The sequence below is a fragment of the Daphnia pulex genome, chromosome 3 (genome assembly GCF_021134715.1).
Source record: "Daphnia pulex isolate KAP4 chromosome 3, ASM2113471v1".
In the NCBI taxonomy this organism is placed as follows: domain Eukaryota; kingdom Metazoa; phylum Arthropoda; class Branchiopoda; order Diplostraca; family Daphniidae; genus Daphnia; species Daphnia pulex.
The window spans coordinates 8,581,232-8,598,071 of NC_060019.1; the positions used below are offsets into that span (position 1 = coordinate 8,581,232).

The following is a 16,840-nucleotide window of genomic DNA, read 5'->3' on the forward strand; positions in this document are numbered from 1 at the left end:
ATATTCATTTATCGTTCGTTTCTTTTTTGCTTTCTGGCGTTTAATACACTGTATAAGATTAATAAAGGAATACCCAAAGGGGGGCGCACAGTTGAGATAAAAACCATGTTGGTAGTTATTATTTCCGTTCATCGCCGTGACGACATATCGAAACCTAGTTTAGACATTGCAGTTTTTACAATTTTGTGAATATTTTGACGCATATTTACGTGAAGGAATTGGAAATGGCGAATCTTTCATTCCGAGTATTGTTTTGTTTTCGATCTGCTGGGCTTGGGCGATTTCAGTATGCAAAGCGTTTGTATATGCGATGGCCTCATTGTTAAATCTAAGAGAATCTTGCGATGTTCTGAATAAGGGGATGGCAAACAGAAAGAATAGAGCAAAAGGCAACTCACGCGCTTGACTCGACAATCGTCTGAAGCATCACGCGTGATCGGAAAGCCTGATTAAAGCCGACTCTTTAGCACCAGCTGGGGAAAGTTATTCAATATTCACGAGTTAATGTCTTTTCTCCTTTTATGCGTGCCCTTTTCTCTGCTAAGATGAGAAAATGCAGCATCTAGCATTTTCGCTCTGTGGTTTGAATTGTAAACTTATTGGATCTATGCGCCAGCTTGTGACCATCTACGAAAGACGTCACAATTGATTTTCGATGTAACGATTTGACAATTTCGTTCGGGGGCTGCACAACACGCAACTTTCATCACACACATACGTGAAACAGTGGCGACGGCCTACTGTTTAGGGTTGACCAGAAGCAGACGACAAACTGTCACGTGCGCTTCGAATTTTGGTAGCGCGATTCTGGAAGTTTACAACTGGTAAACGATGGCACCAAAAACCCCGAGAACACCCCAGACTCCTTCGAAATTCGGAACCAAAGTCGAGTGGAAAAGTTGTGCCTCTTGTGCCTGCACTTTTGTCTTACGGGATTCACTTAGGCACGAAGCTGTCTGCTCTGTTTTAGCAAGCCAAGATTACTCAGACGCTGACGTCAACCATGGATTTGTGTTTAATAAACGACTCTGCGCAGTCCTTGACGATAAAACTTGCAAAGAATGCCTGCAACATGTGCACAAGTTACAAAAATCCCATGTTGCACTTGTTTCCCCCTCAGCCATGCAGTTGTGTGGGATCGTAATAGGATCTCACGTTGAAGTGGAGACCTTTGATTCAAAGTCATCCATTTTTGTAGCTTGGCCTTGTTGCCATATCCCACCCTCATCAATTTTTATTGATCCTGAAAGTATGGGATATTTTTTACTCACATAAACTTTACGAGGATTCTAATTTTCTTTCTAGTTCTTAGGGTGATATCCATGGACCAGCAAAAGAATCTTTACGTGTCTGCACCAAGCGAAAACAAGCACATAGCAGCAAAAGTGCACCTGAAAATTGCATTACGAGACAACCCCCCACTTGAAATCACCCAACTGGAAAATGTTTTTCTTCATCAGTTTGACAGTCATCTTTTGAGGAAAGGCAACCGCTTTGCTCTTAAACATCTAGGCAAAAAATGGTTGATTACTGTAGAGAAAGTGATTCGATCCGACAGCGACAGATCAAATGACGATCTCTCAGCTGGAATGAGTTCATTAACGGTGGATGTCATCCAATCACGAGACTATTCACTGGTCCTTTCGAATACTAATATTTGTTTCGATGCACCGAATGAGGTTTCCTCTGATCCTTCATTCGTAGAACTAAGTGACTTTGGTGGCGCCCACGATGTGGTCGAAGAGATAAAAAAGTTGTGCACAAGCGTCTTTCAAGCAACTAACCCATCAAAAAGTAACCAAGTAATCATGCCCAAAGATTACTGATATTGTTATTAACGAAAAAAAAAATTCTCTCTAGGCGTAGGTCCCAGAGGAATGCTCTTGTACGGACCCCCAGGAACGGGAAAGTCACTTTTAGTTCGTGCTGTGGCCGGCCACTTCAAAGTTCCCATGATTACCATTCAAGGTCCAGAGTTGTTCAGCAAGTACTACGGAGAAACCGAAGCACGACTAAGGGAAAAGTTTGAAGAAGCCATTAAAAAGTATGCCGATTAAAAATGCAGCTGCGATCGTAACGTTAATAGATGACCAAAAAATTTCTGTTTTTCTTTATTAGAGACTGTTGTATCATCTACTTGGACGAAATCGACTCTCTGTGTCCAAAAAGAGACTCTGGCTCATCATCTCATAGCGATCAGGAACGCCGGGTAGTTGCCACTTTACTTTCTATGATCGATTCCATCCCACCCCAAGCACGTGTCGTGATAATTGGGGTATCAAGCCGGTAAAAAAAAAGAAATCTTTTGCTTTTAATGTTTACAAAATAGAGCACATAATCATAAAAACCTTGTTTATATCTTAAAGACCAGACGCATTAGATTCTGCTATGAGAAGACCCGGGCGATTGGATCGTGAATTGGAAATCCGAGCTCCAACTGTCGCCGAACGCAAAGACATTCTTAATGTTCTTCTCAGAAAGATTCCGCATCGCTTGGAAACCAAAGAAATCGACCATCTGGCTTCAATCACTCATGGTTTCGTCGGGGCAGATTTATCTCTCCTCTGCGCCGAAGCTTCGCTAGCTGCAGCAAAGCGCATCATATCCGGCCCCGGTAATCTGATTAAAATATGAAATTCCCCTTATTTCAGATTTTAACTTCTTTTCAATCAACGTCGCTTATTTCAGCATCTACTGCCGAAGTTTTTCTGTTGGCCGAAGATACAAAACAGGCCTTACATTTAGTCAAACCGAGTGCAATGAGAGAAGTGCTGGTTGAAGTGCCAAACGTAAAATTTTTTCGAGTCGATTAGCCGTTCAAAAATGCAAAATTATTTAAATCTTTGTAGGTGCGTTGGACAGATATTGGAGGACAGGCTGAGTTGAAGCTCAAACTGAAACAAGCTGTCGAGTGGCCTTTGCGCTATCCGGAAGCTTTTCAACGACTTGGTGTCGAACCACCACGTGGACTTTTAATGTTCGGACCCCCTGGCTGTTCGAAAACTATGATCGCCAAAGCTTTGGCCACGGAAAGTGGATTGAACTTTATCGCCGTCAAGGTACACACTTATTTCTTACCTTTAGTTGAAGTGGTTCCGCGAAGACTGATGGTAAACATCTCAGGGCCCAGAGTTATTCAGCAAATGGGTGGGGGAATCTGAGAGGGCTGTCCGTGAAGTGTTTAGAAGAGCACGCCAAGTTGCTCCGGCGATCGTTTTTCTCGACGAACTGGATGCTCTGGGATCAGCCAGAGGTTCGGGCTCTACTTCAGCCGGTGTAGGAGATCGTGTGTTGGCCCAGCTGTTAACTGAAATGGATGGTATCGAGGCATTAAAGGACGTCACCGTTGTTGCTGCAACTAATCGACCCGACATGATTGACAAAGTAGAGTATTGAACTTTTGAATTTGTAAAAAGGACGACGATTCAGATCGAATTTACATTTAGGCACTGCTTCGACCAGGGCGTTTGGATCGCATCGTCTATGTATCTCTGCCGGATGAAGCTACGCGAAAAGAGATTCTACAGTTGAAATTCAACAATATGCCTATCCATCCTGAAGTTTCATTGGATTGGCTTGTATCAAATACAAGTGGATATTCGGGAGCTGAGGTTTTTTAACAATATTTTAACATATTCAAAGCAAACACTATGGATTACATTAAAATTTTCTTTACAGGTGACCGCTGTGTGCAACGAGGCAGCTTTAAGAGCATTAGAGGAAGATATTGAAGCCAAACAAATCTGTAGGCGTCATTTTGATTTTTCCTTATCAGTTGTAACGCCTCGCATTACATCAGAGACCGTGAATTTTTACGAGAATTATGTCAAAGAAAGTGGTTTACACGCCATATGATCTGGTTCACGAATGAAATAAAAAGAAAACACGTAAAAATTCATACGCCTTCTATTTTCCTCGATATCAGTTTAGGATAAAGAAGGAGGACATGCAGGCTAATTAACTCTATACAACTTATGGGCGATGGCGAGAAAAGTCGTTAAGAAAGGAAGTGAGATTCCTTTGGTTATTACAAATGTAGTGGACGGAATGAAATTATTTGGAACGGTTTAAAGAATTTGAGAGATCTGCAAAACAAAATCAGACCACTTGTGCAGTTGAGACTGTGCTGTGTGGTGTCGTTGGTCTCGATCCAGCAATAGATTGCGTCATGTTGAGACTACTCATTGTGCCCATACGTAAATGAGCCAGGTCTTCAAGTTTCGTTAAGTCACTTAACTCTAAATAAAGAGAATATACGATGACCCAACCCAAAGCCCCGAGTAAAATAAAAGCGACCCAAAACAGGCACATAGCAATATGATAACCGAATATCATGTCGTTAACAACCGATGCAAAAATAATAGCGATGGTACGCCAAACAAAAAATACGCCGGAGGCAAACAGCCATGGAACCATTTCCTTTTCAATCTCTTTGCGAAGAGCCTTGAGCAGGATGCAGCTAGTCACAAACAGAGCCACTGCAGCGATGGCAGAAAACAAGGCAAACACAATCAGAGTGTTACGGACATTACCATTGCCAACATACACAAATTGAAAGCTCATGATGTAGTAACCATAGTGGGTGACTCCAGGTTTGGTCATTCCCAGACAGTAAATATCTAGCACTGCTGTTGCAATGGTGAACAGGCTAATCACCTAACAAACAAATGAAATATCCATTAAGAGAAGGCTGATTTCAGACAAACGTAAAAAATAATTTCCTACCAATGAGAAAATGGCTGTTATCATAGATCCAGTCTGAATATCAGTAAAAAATGCATCTTGCAATATGGGCTTTTTATACCAAGCTACTCGTAAAGACTTCATGGACCTGGACATAGTCCTGGTTGTGCTGGCATAAGAGTAGATTGAGCTTGCACCACCCAAACTCGGGGTTCTAGTTCTTCCTTGCCTGCCTTGTTGAGCCTGCATTTTTGATTCTTGAGATTCTGACGTCGAAAAGTAAAAACTAGAATCCAAGAAAAGGGGAGAACCAATTAGAGCATGTAAAACAGATGCAATTGGTAGTAAAATGCTATGTTAATGTATGGGTTTTTTAACAAAAAATTATACTATCTATAATTTTCTAGTTTGAATAAAAATTCTTACGATTAAAAGAATAATTGGTTTTTGTCACAGAAGACGGAGACAAATACAAAATGTCTTTACTATTTTAATATTATTCACCTGGAGAAAGGTGTAAGGCGTGGCTGTGAAAAAAACAAGACGGTTGTTGTGATTGCTGGGCTACTTCACTCAGGTGGTTGTTCAAAAAGAAACAAATGAAAGACGGTGAGCGTCACGCGAGCTCATTCAGCCATTGAGCCATACAGGAATGCAGGATACAGAGCCATAGTTTTAGCTTTTTTTAGAGATACCACATACCAGCGGCTTCGTCCACTTGCGATTATGAAGCTTATTATTATATCTGTCTGAACTCTGAAGCTAGTTTAAGTTGATGACATGTCTGGTGCTTGAAATAACAATCCCATTCTTGATCGACATGAAAATAATAGATATGACATAGATATGACATAGATAATGGGGTATAATACTGTCCACACTCTAGGACTCGCTTGAATTACCTTGGAATATTATTGAAAATCGCTTTTAGCCACTATATAATCGTAATACCAATATGTAAGTAACGTCAAAAATATGTATAAATCCATGCGTCACTCTAGTCAAAAGACAAAATATGATTGACACCGTGTCATAATCAAACAAGGGAAAAAACCCACTATGGAAGTTAATCTCTTCTTGAGATAAGACTCATTATAAACACAGTGATCAATTTTCAGTTCAGTCGTAACATCACTGTGCATCGATAATAGTTGTACTGTCCCCTAGACATTTATTTTAAAGCAGTTTGAAGTATTAATAATAATTGTAGGGATGGTGGAAAAACATGAGGAAGATACAAGTAGTAGTGACAGCAATTCAACAGAAATTCCAATTCCATTGGAAGATTTATCACTAAACAAAAATAGTCAAATAAGTCAAGATGCAGAATGGGTTTCCGGTCAGGCTATTACGCCCGTCGTCAAAGAACAAAAAAAATTCCAACCTATTTCGTAAAAATTTGCTACAATTCAAACGCCGCTTTTGATGTATAAATCACATTGTCTGGTAGGAATTTCGAAACCATGGCTCATTTACTTAAGGGAAACATCGGTACCGGCATTTTTGCAATGCCTTCGGCTTTTCTCAATTCCGGAATTTGGGTTGGTAGCGTGTTACTTCCCGTCATGGCAATTATTTGCACTCACTGTAAGTCATACAAAAAATCATTTGGCCCTTTTCAAGACTGATTTCTCATTATTTCTTACAGGTATGCAAATGTTGGTAAGTATGCTGATGAATAATAATGGTTGAAATATTAATTACGCATACTTAATCGTTCTTATAGGTCAAATCGGCGGCCGTCATGAAAAAACGAGAGGGCGATTTTTCTATTTCCTATGCTGACGTAGCAGAAACCGCTTGCAAAACCAGCAGTAATCCTAAATATGCGAAATACGCAAGAGCTTTCAGGTAGAGAGTGCATAACATTTTGAAAAAAATTACAAGAAATATTCAAAAGTATTGTTCTTGAAATTCCATTTTAGTATAACGATCAACGTTTTCATTTGCATTACGCAATTTGGTTTTTGTTGCGTCTACTTGGTGTTTACGAGCACCAATTTGCAACAGGTAATAAACGAATGTTCGTATAATTCAAGATGAAATAATCAATCAACATTTACGTTAGGTGGTTGAATATTATGCAGAGCTAGGATGGGATGTGCGCATTTACATGTGCTTTCTGACCATTCCGCTAATCTTCTTGAACTGGATCCGCAACCTAAAACTATTAGCGCCCGTTTCGCTAGTTGCAAATGTGTTGCAAATGTCGAGTATTGTTGTCGTGTTCTATTACATCTTTCGAGATCCTCTCCCGCCCGTTAGCTCTGTCCCAGCGTTCGGAAGTTGGGGAGGACTTCCCTTGTTCTTTGGAACAACAGTATTCACGTTCGAAGGAATTGCATTAGTACTGCCATTGCAAAAGGACATGCGTCGTCCATGGGATTTTAAAGGATGGACTGGAATTCTCAACACCGGAATGGTTATTGTGACATGCATCTATATCGCCATGGGTTTCTATGGTAAAACACGAATAAGCAAATCTGGCGATATTGAACATTCAAACATTTTAACGCATTTTGCAGGTTATTTGCAATACGGTGACGACATTTTAGGAAGCATTACGCTTAATCTACCACAGGATGAAGTGTGAGTTCACTGAAACATCGTGCAAAATCATTTTTGATTGATTAACTTTGTTTTCATTTTTGTAGGTTGGCGCAAGTGGTGAAAATTCTTTTAGTCATTGCTATTTGCGGAAACTATGCAATGTAATTTTTCTCCTTCTTCTTTGGAGTGTGTTTTAATTTTAAAATGTAATATTTTCTACAAAATCGACCGTTAACAGGCAATTCTATGTCCCGATTCCGATTATGTGGCCGACTTTGTCAAAATACGCAGCCCGATACACAAGCAATGACCTAGCAGCCGAATATATGTTTCGGACATTCATGGTTCTAGTTACATGTAAGTTGCAATTAAAACAAGCGCATTGGATGTTTAATAATTAATTTTCTCTCTAGTGCTTCTGGCAGCAGCCATCCCCAAAATCGATTTGTTCATTTCACTCGTAGGAGCATTTGGCAGCTCTTTTCTGGTAATTTTGTGAACTCGTATTAAAAAGCCCGGCATGTTCCAACCAATTTTTATTTCTGTCAGGCGCTTATTTTCCCACCGATACTTGAATACGTCACCTACGCTCCCAACATAAGCAAGATAACCATCACCAAAGAAATTCTAATTCTCCTCTTTGGAGTCATCGGTTTCGCAACTGGTACTTACGCCGCCATTCTAGCGATTGTTCAAGAATTCAGCGGAACGGAATAATAAATTGATCAATTCAATCCAAAACGTTTGTCAAGGATTTGCGGATGTATAAAATATCAATAAAATAAATAAAAAACAAATTTAATCCTACCCAATGTAAATGTGTCGTTCAGTACATTTGTCGTTTCTTTCGACATTGAAAGATAACAAAAACAAAAAATTAATCCTTGGCAAATAATGATAATGTCACGTCAACGTCACAATGATGAATCTGTCAGTCGTCAACAATCTCGACCCAGTAAAAGTAGGCTCCCTACCACAGACTGAAACTGTTTTTTTTAACTAAAGAGCTTTTGAAAATAAAACTTCAACAAAAATATTTCGATTTGCAGGATGGAAGAAAAACAAGGAGAGGTTAGCAGTAACAGTGAAGTGGTGACAGAAATTCCGCTTGAAGATTTATCGCCAGTCAAGACTGACGCCAAACGTGAGAGTGTCGAATCGAATAATGTCAAATCTAAAGATGCAGAAGTGGCTGCAACACCAGAAAAAAAACTCCAGACTATTTCGTAATATTTTTTTGTTTTAATTCGAATATAAAATATATTTTCTTTAACTAATGAGAACACGTTTGATAGAAACTTTGAGACGATGGCTCATTTATTAAAAGGAAATATCGGCACAGGAATCTTTTCCCTGCCTTCTGCTTTCAAAAATTCTGGACTTTGGGTTGGATTTGGGATGTTTCCATTCATAGCAATCGTTTGCGTTCACTGTAAGTTTCAATACGTGAAAAAGGTCCTGATTTTTTTCAAACAAAATATAATTCTTCTTACAGGTATGCAGATGTTGGTAATTAAATAGGAATGCTTACGATTGATATGATTTTATCCCATTCGCTTGCAACGGTAAAATTGCCAATAATTTTTACATTCAGGTAAATGCAGCAGCCGTCATGAAAAAAAGAGACCCAAAATTTTCACTGTCATATGCGGGCACAGCTGAAATGGCTTGCCTCACAGGTGCACCTCAATTTAAAAAATATGCGCGCGCATTCAGGTTTGAAAACTTGCAAAAATTTTTCATTTGAAATATTCCTATCTGCAAAATCATTTACAGCATAACAGTCAACGTGTTTATTTGCCTAAAACACTTTGGCGCTTGCGTTGTTTACTTGGTGTTCACAAGTACTAATTTGCAAGCGGTAAGAGTGTGCTAGAAACGAAAAACATTTACAGTCTAATGGAATAAATATATTTGAACTAGGTGATCGAAGAATATACAGAGATAAGATGGGATGTCCGAATTTACATGTGCATACTCGCGATTCCGCTAATCTTCTTAAACTGGATTCGTAACCTTAAACTGTTAGCGCCCGTTTCGATGGTTGCAAATGTTTTGCAAATGTCGAGTATTGTTGTCGTGTTCTATTACATCTTTCGAGATCCTCTCCCGCCCGTTAGCTCTGTCCCTGCATTTGGCAGTTGGGGCGGTCTACCATTATTTTTCGGCACAGCCATCTTCTCGCTAGAAACGATCACTTTGGTTTTGCCATTGCAAAAGGACATGCGTCGCCCATGGGATTTTAAAGGCTGGACCGGAATCCTCAATACTGGAATGTCAATTGTAACTTGCATCTACATTGCCATGGGTTTTTTTGGTAAAATTCAACTGAACAGTATTACGATTGGTATTTTATGCTGACATTTTACGCGGCTTCTACAGGTTATTTGCGATACGGAGAAAATATTGAAGGAAGCATTACACTCAATCTACCACCGGATGAAGTGTGAGTTCACTGAAACATAGCGCGACAACATTTTGGATTGATGATGACTTTTGTTTTCATTTATAGGTTGGCGCAAGTGGTGAAAATTCTTTTGGTCATTGCAATATGCGGAAACTATGCCGTGTAAGTTAAATTAACCTAGCTAATTATTTGTGAGAAATTCTTTTGAAAAATCGATCGTGCAGGCAATTCTACGTCCCGATTCCGATTATGTGGCCTGGTTTGACAAAACACGCAGCACGGATCATAAAGAATGACCTAGCAGCAGAGTACATGTTTCGGACATTTATGGTCTTAGTTACGTGTAAGTATAAGTACAGAAGAATGGAAGAATCCTATGAAATAGATTATAACATTTTTTTTTGTTGTTTCAGTGCTATTGGCTGCAGCCATCCCCAAAATTGACTTGGTGGTCTCGCTTGTTGGAGCAGTTACTGGCACATTTTTGGTGATATTATAAAAATATGAGCAAGTCAATTATGTAAATTAAATCAAAATGTTTTTCACAGGCGCTCATCCTTCCTCCAATCCTTGAGTACGTCACCCTCGCTCCTAACATCAGCAAGCAAATGTTGACGAAGGATATCGTGATTCTTATCTTCGGAATTATTGGTTTTATAACCGGGACTTACTCCACTATTTTGGCCATTGTCAATAGCGCACAGGAGGCCTGAGAAAATTCGAAGCAAAAGAAACGTTTTCATTTCCAAGATTTTCTTTTGTGAGTTACCAGCTGTTTTAGTTTCGTCAAAATAAACAGTTGCTTCAAAACTTTTGAAACTTCACTTTTATTTTTCCAATATTGATAAACATCTGAATGTTTATGCGACTTGTTAAAAAGATTTAAAACATAATAAAGACATCGCTGGAACGTTTGTCCCAACGCAATTCAAAAAAGGGGAAAACCAGATAATACGGGGCCAATCTTTTAGCAGAAAAAAATTCTTCGAAAGATAAAAGTATCGTCGGCGAAACAAAACGCCAAATTTTAGAGGGCATTAGAATTGGAAATTACAGCCATCTTTTTTTAGTTTTCAACAGACAGAAGTACAGTGTCAGAGCTAGAAGACTTCTCGATTCGTAGTCTAGCAGAATGTCTTCAACAGAACGCGAGGATCAAACCATTAGTGAAAGCATGATACCTTTGCTGGAAACAACTAACAAATCCAAAGAAGATTCAGCAGAAAAAACCACATCACTATTACCAGTTACAGTCATCAGAGATGAAAGTTTCCGACCCATTTCGTAAATAAAATTCAATTGAAATTTCATTAATGCTTAAGTGAAAAATTAAATTTGAAAGGAATTTCGAGACGATGCTTCATTTGTTGAAAGGAAATATCGGCACGGGACTTTTCGCTATGCCAAGTATTGCATGACTAATAAAAATTTAATCAATGCATAAAAAAAACATTTTTGTCTAAACAAACAAGGTGCGTTTCGTAATTCAGGATTGTGGACGGGAACTGTCTTGACGATCATTACAGCCTTCATATGCACCCATTGTAAACATATTTTAATCAATCCACGATGTAATTACTGAACATTTCCTTTTTCCCATTTCCCAGGCATGCACATTTTGGTATCTAACGTTTAGTCTGTACATACGAATTGCAAAAGACTAACATTAGAAAAACGACAAATGGGTTCCGCATTATTTAACAGGTAAAAACAGGCCTAATCGTGAAAGAGAGAAGAGGCTACGAAATAGCTGTTCCTTATGCCGAGGTAGCAGAAATCGCCTTTCAAACAGGGTCGCAAAGATTTGTAAAACACGCCAAATTAGCAAGGTTCACATTATAAAAAAGCATCTTCAATAAATCTAATATTGTTAGATTATTTCAACAGGATTTCGGTCAATGTTTTCATCTGCGTCAGCCAGTTGGGTTTCTGTTGCGTCTACTTGGTGTTTGCCAGCACCAATTTGAAACAGGTATGACCAATCAAAAGCACGTTATCCAATCAACGAATAATACCCTGTTACATTGTCATAATCCAGGTTGTTGATTATTACGCACCGAATTTACAGTGGGACGTCCGCGTATTCATGTGCCTAGTCACTTTTCCTCTGATCTTTCTCAATTGGCTACGTGATTTGAAGCTCATGGCGCCAGTCTCATTCCTGGCTAATGTCCTACAATCAGTCAGCATCGTGATTGTGTTTTACTACATAACTCGAGATGGTTTACCGCCTCTCAATTCCAAGCCAGCTTTCAACGACTGGGTCGGACTTTCACTCTTCTTTGGAACTGTCGTTTTCTCGTTCGAAGGCATCGGCCTTATCTTGCCCATTCAAAAAGATATGCGTCATCCGCGGGATTTCGAAGGGTGGAATGGAATCCTGAACGTAGGAATGGTTCTCGTGACTTGTCTGGAATTGGCGATGGGTTTTTATGGTCTTTCTTCGCTCGTAACAATATCGAAACACATGCATCATCACTCCCCCCCCCCCTTTCTTTAGGTTATCTCAAATATGGAGCTGCCATTGAGGGATCCATTACACTTAATCTCCCCCAAGACGAGATGTGCGTGTTTTTTCTTTCTGCTTTTTTGTTTCTCAAATATTATGACACGCAATCACTCTCCATTTAATTATCAAAATCCTCCCTATTCTATTACAGATTGGCCAGGTTGGTGAAAGTTTTTATGGTTTTCGCCATTTTTGGAAGTTATACCATGTAAGTATCCTCCCTGCCTATTTCTTGATTTTTGGTAATCACGCGAAAAATGTCATAGTTTACGACGTTGTACAGGCAGTTTTACGTCCCCATCCCGATACTGTGGCCCGTTTTGGAGAAGAACGTAGCAGCGTTCAATAAACATCCGCTCGTGTTCGAACTCATCTTCCGAACTGTATTGGTTCTGGTGACTTGTGAGTACAAAATCGAATTCCTAAGTGTGTCAACTAACTAATATTTCCCCAACGCATCAAAAGTGACCTTGGCGGCAGCAATTCCTCATTTAGATTTGTACATTTCGCTTGTCGGAGCATTCGGAGGATCATTTTTGGTAAACAATTTAAGTCATTATCTAACCGGCATAGAAATTAACGGCTAAAAACGACAGGCTTTAATCTTTCCACCGATACTGGACATTGTCACACACTGGCCGCATGTCAGCTATACGGTCATCACCAAGAATTTTCTGATTGTAATTTTTGGCTTGACTGGCTTTACATCCGGCACATACGCCTCCGTCAAAGAAATTTTATCGACATACTGATGATGATTTTTGGTCAGGAATCGCCTAACTCTCCGATTTGATCAGTTAAATCAAATGAAGATGCGTTAAGTTAAAACTTTAAACAAGCACGATCATTAAACTGGACTAGTGTCGTCCATTCTGGGACGAAAGAATCTCTAGATTTATTTCTTGTTTTCTCAAGGCATGATTTCGGTATTTTATACAACCACCCATTTAAACGGTAGGTTAAGAAAAATATTTGTTTTTAGTCAGATACAATTCGAGAAAAAACAAATATTTTGAACAAATTGACTGCCGGGATATCGCATTCCTTCTTTCAAACAGATTTTCAAAAAATGCTTGGGTAAATGGTTACTCTTTACGCCCCCCGTCGCCAGATGCCCTATCGCATCAAAACAATGACAAGCTGTCAAGTACTCAAGCTGTCTAAAACCCAGATTTTGTAACCCATGAGTAATAGTGCAAAATGAAACCATTCGCCGGTTGTCCAATTTCTAGTTAGGAAGGAAAATTAGTAGAAAAATTGTTGTGTAAATGTACAACGTGAAAATAGTTCAGCAGAGTTAATTCAAAGTTTAGATTTGCCTGATTTCTAGGGAACATTCTCATTCATCAACCTTTTCAGTCCTACCCCATAGATAATCCAAAATGAGTCAAGGTTCACAAGAAAGTCTTGATTCTCAAGAAAAACAGCCTCTTCTTCAACAATTGTCTCCAGAACGTACAAGGGTTACTGAGCCTCTAGTTTGTTTTAGCATCAAGTAAGTAAAACGGTACTTCAGTCATGAGAAATATTGCTAACAATTGTTACATAAGTCTCCCAGAAGCACTAGAAGGTCAGCCCATAGATTCAGACAATCAGCATATTGAAGCTTCTCACAATAATAGCAACATTGATGATGAAGAAGCAATCTTCTCCAATGACACCTCAGAACGGAAGATTATGTTACTTCAAGAACCCCCTCAAGCACATAGGCCTATTTCGTGAGTATCAAATAAAAAAAATATCTTCCTGAAATTGTTTCTGAAGTGTAAACTCTACAGAAATTGTGAAACAATGGTCCACCTACTAAAAGGGAACATAGGAACTGGGATATTTGCTATGCCAGATGCATTTAAAAATGCTGGGTTACTAGTTGGTTCAATCGGAGTTCCCATTATGGCTGTCATTTGTGTCCACTGTGAGTTACTTCAATTTGTTTGGTTCTCTTAATTGAATTTCTACCAACTGATTTTTACAACAAGCCTTTTTCACTTTCTTTCCCTTTTCCTCTTTTTATAGGCATGCACATACTGGTAAAATTCAATCAGATGAAAATGTAATTATTTCAAGACAATAACACTTCTTTTTTCTAATTTAATTAGGTCAAATGTGCTGCAGTCATGAAAAAGAGAAAAGGAGATCACTTCATGGACTACGCTGATGTAGTGGAAACTGCTTGCCAAACAGGGCCAGCAAAAATGATTCCTTACAGTAATTTTGCAAGGTATAAAGAATTAAGGGAAAGAATTTTGAAATGATGAATCAAGTTATATTTTGATGTTTCAAAATATAGGAAACTGATCAATCTTTTTCTATGTATTACACAATTTGGATTTTGTTGTGTTTACATTGTTTTTGCGGCAACAAATTTCGAACAAGTAAATTTTCTACTCCTAAATTAATTCAAAAAAGCTAACTAGTTTTTTGTTTTCAGGTGGTGGCTCACTACGTTCCAACCGTCACGCTGAGTATTCGATCCTACATGGCCATCATGACAGTATTTCTCATACCGCTCTGCTTGATTCGAAAACTAAAATACCTGTCGCCTGTCTCTCTCCTGGCAAATATCTTGCAAACAAGCAGTCTCATTCTCATCTTTTACTACATTCTTCAAGATTTGCCTAACGTGTCGTCGCGTCCCGCATTTGGCTCGTGGAAAACTCTGCCACTTTAGTAAGTTTTTCAGGCGTCATCCAGAAGTCAAATTGGCAAGTTCCTAACGCGCTATTTTTATTCGGTAGTTTCGGCACAGCTGTGTTCGCTTTTGAGGGAATATCGCTGGTGTTGCCATTACAAAAGGACATGAGAACGCCAAAACAATTTGAGGGACTAACTGGAGTGTTAAATACTGGAATGGTCACGGTCTCAGCGCTTTACTTTGCTGTCGGCTTTTATGGCTATCTGAAATACGGAGAAGTCATTAAAGGATCCATCACGCTCAATCTTCCATCGGAAGACTTGTAATGCCTTTGCGAAAAAAATTTAAATGCCATCAAGCTAATAAAACCATTTTTCCCCCCTAGATTGGCGCAATTGGTGAAATTAATGGTAAGTTGAAGAAAACAAAATTTTAAAGAAATATTGTCAAAAAGTGTTCTTTCCCTTAGATGGTGTTGGCTATTTTGGGAAGTTATGCTGTTCAGTTTTACGTTCCAATGGAAATCATTTGGCCCACTTTATCAGCATACTTTCAAAGTAGTAGAAGCAAATTGATAGCAGAGTATACATTCCGGACTGTTCTCGTCATAGTAACTTGTAAGAAAAAGTTTATTTTATTAGTAAAGAAAAGAACCTGACTAAGTTATACTTTTTCACCTGAAAAAACAGTTTGTCTAGCGGCTGCCATTCCTAAACTAGATCTCTTCATATCGTTAGTGGGGGCATTCAGCAGCTCGTTTTTGGTAAGAGATCATTTCGTTCAAGTTTATTCCCTACAGTATATACTCAATTCCTTTCAAGTACCTCATATGAATTGATTGTTAAACGTGACAGGCTCTGGTCTTCCCACCCGTCCTGGAACTAATCACTTTCTGGCCGAATGTGGGCCGTTGGACGTTGGCCAAAAACTCTCTGATCATTGTCTTTGGAATTATCGGTTTCCTAGCTGGGACGTATGCCAGTGTCGAGTCTTTGGTAGATGCTTTCTCCACATAATTTAGAGACTCACAACCCTCTTTTCCCTCTCGTTTTCGGTGTCGTAATTGCCTTGTTGTCTCTACTCAATGTGCTACGTATGACTTCTAGACACGTCAGGTCTCCTTTTAACTGCCCGATTTGATCAGTGAAATCGGTTTGTACATCCATATCAATAAATATTGTTGGTGGTATTTTAGTTTTCAACGACCCAAAATTTCCTAACAAACAATCGAGATGTTTCGGCTTCATTCGATTGCTTACGAAGCTAGAAAAGACAATCATTGTCCTACCTTATTAACATTCTGCATGACGTTCACGTTGAAACGCAGTGCTGATGACGACCACTTTTGACTGATCCCTTTCTGGAGAAGCCTTAGGAATGCCCAGGATTCGACGAGTATCGTCCAAGATACCTGAAAGAAGGTAAAGAAGTAGTTATTATGAAGCTTCACAGCCAAAAAATTCAACTGGCTTATGCAGATCACATTACATTACTTCATGTTCACCATTGAAACAGAAATAGGACACTGTACCCAGCACAATGTTCTTACACTTACGAAAAAAACATCTGAATGGCTTTTTTACTTCACACCCTTCCTGTTCCGTCTGTAGAATATACATAGCTTAATACCTGCAGTTGGTTTGCTTCAACCAAGGTAGTAGTAATACTATTATTATGTGAAAGAAATCAGAAAGATCAGCAGACAAAAATACTATTCTGTAGTTTCTACTCAATCACGTGCTCGACATGGACTTTATATCTCTCTCTTAAAATTTGGATCTCAGAATAGAAATAGACCTATTATAGTTTCGAGTAGAAAATGATACTTACACATGGTGGCATGAGCAAATAAATGCTGTTGGTCTGTAAGGATCACAAGTAGTAAAAAAAACGAAGGAATTCGGCCCATCTGCCACGATGAAACTTTCTTTACTGCTTACACACAACTCGTGGTACCGACTGCTCGCTGGTCTTAAAAAACGAACATTTGGCACTTTTACGCGCCCAACCCGTCCGCAGACGACTAAACAAGCGACGTTGTCATCCGATAAACATT

The 16,840-nt window shown here is 39.1% G+C and overlaps 6 protein-coding genes across 8 annotated transcripts; 5 read left to right on the top strand and 1 right to left on the bottom strand.

The window, feature by feature from the left end:
- The first annotated feature begins 538 nt into the window (after positions 1 to 538).
- On the top strand, positions 539 to 3,898 carry LOC124189900 (ATPase family protein 2 homolog). The gene is made up of 10 exons (XM_046582411.1): positions 539 to 1,249; positions 1,306 to 1,794; positions 1,861 to 2,044; positions 2,119 to 2,286; positions 2,367 to 2,614; positions 2,689 to 2,789; positions 2,850 to 3,059; positions 3,124 to 3,384; positions 3,447 to 3,611; positions 3,679 to 3,898. The coding sequence occupies exons 1-10, from the start codon at positions 832 to 834 to the stop codon at positions 3,853 to 3,855; spliced, it is 2,421 nt and encodes an 806-aa protein (XP_046438367.1). The 5' UTR covers positions 539 to 831; the 3' UTR covers positions 3,856 to 3,898.
- LOC124189909 lies at positions 3,889 to 16,721 on the bottom strand. Of its 3 annotated transcripts, XM_046582421.1 has the most exons (4): positions 16,615 to 16,721; positions 16,073 to 16,195; positions 4,726 to 4,969; positions 3,889 to 4,656 (listed from the first exon to the last, which is right to left on the bottom strand). In XM_046582421.1, exons 2-4 carry the CDS (start codon positions 16,081 to 16,083, stop codon positions 4,099 to 4,101), a joined length of 813 nt encoding a protein of 270 aa, XP_046438377.1. In that variant the 5' UTR covers positions 16,084 to 16,195; positions 16,615 to 16,721; the 3' UTR covers positions 3,889 to 4,098. The 3 variants fall into 3 exon arrangements, with proteins under 3 accessions (XP_046438377.1, XP_046438378.1, XP_046438379.1); XM_046582422.1 differs by lacking the exons at positions 16,073 to 16,195; positions 16,615 to 16,721 and adding an exon at positions 5,188 to 5,342; XM_046582423.1 differs by lacking the exons at positions 16,073 to 16,195; positions 16,615 to 16,721 and adding an exon at positions 5,110 to 5,262.
- On the top strand, positions 5,793 to 8,040 carry LOC124189903 (proton-coupled amino acid transporter-like protein CG1139). The gene is made up of 11 exons (XM_046582414.1): positions 5,793 to 6,074; positions 6,134 to 6,270; positions 6,332 to 6,345; positions 6,410 to 6,534; positions 6,609 to 6,693; positions 6,752 to 7,145; positions 7,209 to 7,272; positions 7,338 to 7,394; positions 7,472 to 7,590; positions 7,647 to 7,720; positions 7,783 to 8,040. Exons 1-11 carry the CDS (start codon positions 5,896 to 5,898, stop codon positions 7,948 to 7,950), a joined length of 1,416 nt encoding a protein of 471 aa, XP_046438370.1. The 5' UTR covers positions 5,793 to 5,895; the 3' UTR covers positions 7,951 to 8,040.
- Positions 8,283 to 10,450, top strand: LOC124189904 (proton-coupled amino acid transporter 4-like). Its single transcript, XM_046582415.1, has 11 exons — positions 8,283 to 8,459; positions 8,529 to 8,665; positions 8,729 to 8,742; positions 8,828 to 8,949; positions 9,010 to 9,094; positions 9,157 to 9,550; positions 9,616 to 9,679; positions 9,746 to 9,802; positions 9,865 to 9,983; positions 10,054 to 10,127; positions 10,189 to 10,450. The coding sequence occupies exons 1-11, from the start codon at positions 8,284 to 8,286 to the stop codon at positions 10,351 to 10,353; spliced, it is 1,407 nt and encodes a 468-aa protein (XP_046438371.1). The 5' UTR covers position 8,283; the 3' UTR covers positions 10,354 to 10,450.
- Positions 10,725 to 13,090, top strand: LOC124189906 (proton-coupled amino acid transporter-like protein CG1139). The gene is made up of 12 exons (XM_046582416.1): positions 10,725 to 10,924; positions 10,983 to 11,047; positions 11,113 to 11,184; positions 11,248 to 11,261; positions 11,345 to 11,469; positions 11,528 to 11,612; positions 11,679 to 12,075; positions 12,141 to 12,204; positions 12,301 to 12,357; positions 12,433 to 12,551; positions 12,615 to 12,688; positions 12,746 to 13,090. Exons 1-12 carry the CDS (start codon positions 10,773 to 10,775, stop codon positions 12,899 to 12,901), a joined length of 1,380 nt encoding a protein of 459 aa, XP_046438372.1. The 5' UTR covers positions 10,725 to 10,772; the 3' UTR covers positions 12,902 to 13,090.
- On the top strand, positions 13,296 to 15,973 carry LOC124189902 (proton-coupled amino acid transporter 1-like). Its single transcript, XM_046582413.1, has 12 exons — positions 13,296 to 13,644; positions 13,700 to 13,867; positions 13,928 to 14,064; positions 14,166 to 14,179; positions 14,249 to 14,370; positions 14,440 to 14,524; positions 14,581 to 14,819; positions 14,888 to 15,106; positions 15,170 to 15,194; positions 15,254 to 15,401; positions 15,474 to 15,547; positions 15,639 to 15,973. The coding sequence occupies exons 1-12, from the start codon at positions 13,532 to 13,534 to the stop codon at positions 15,798 to 15,800; spliced, it is 1,506 nt and encodes a 501-aa protein (XP_046438369.1). The 5' UTR covers positions 13,296 to 13,531; the 3' UTR covers positions 15,801 to 15,973.
- Positions 16,722 to 16,840: the final 119 nt, after the last annotated feature.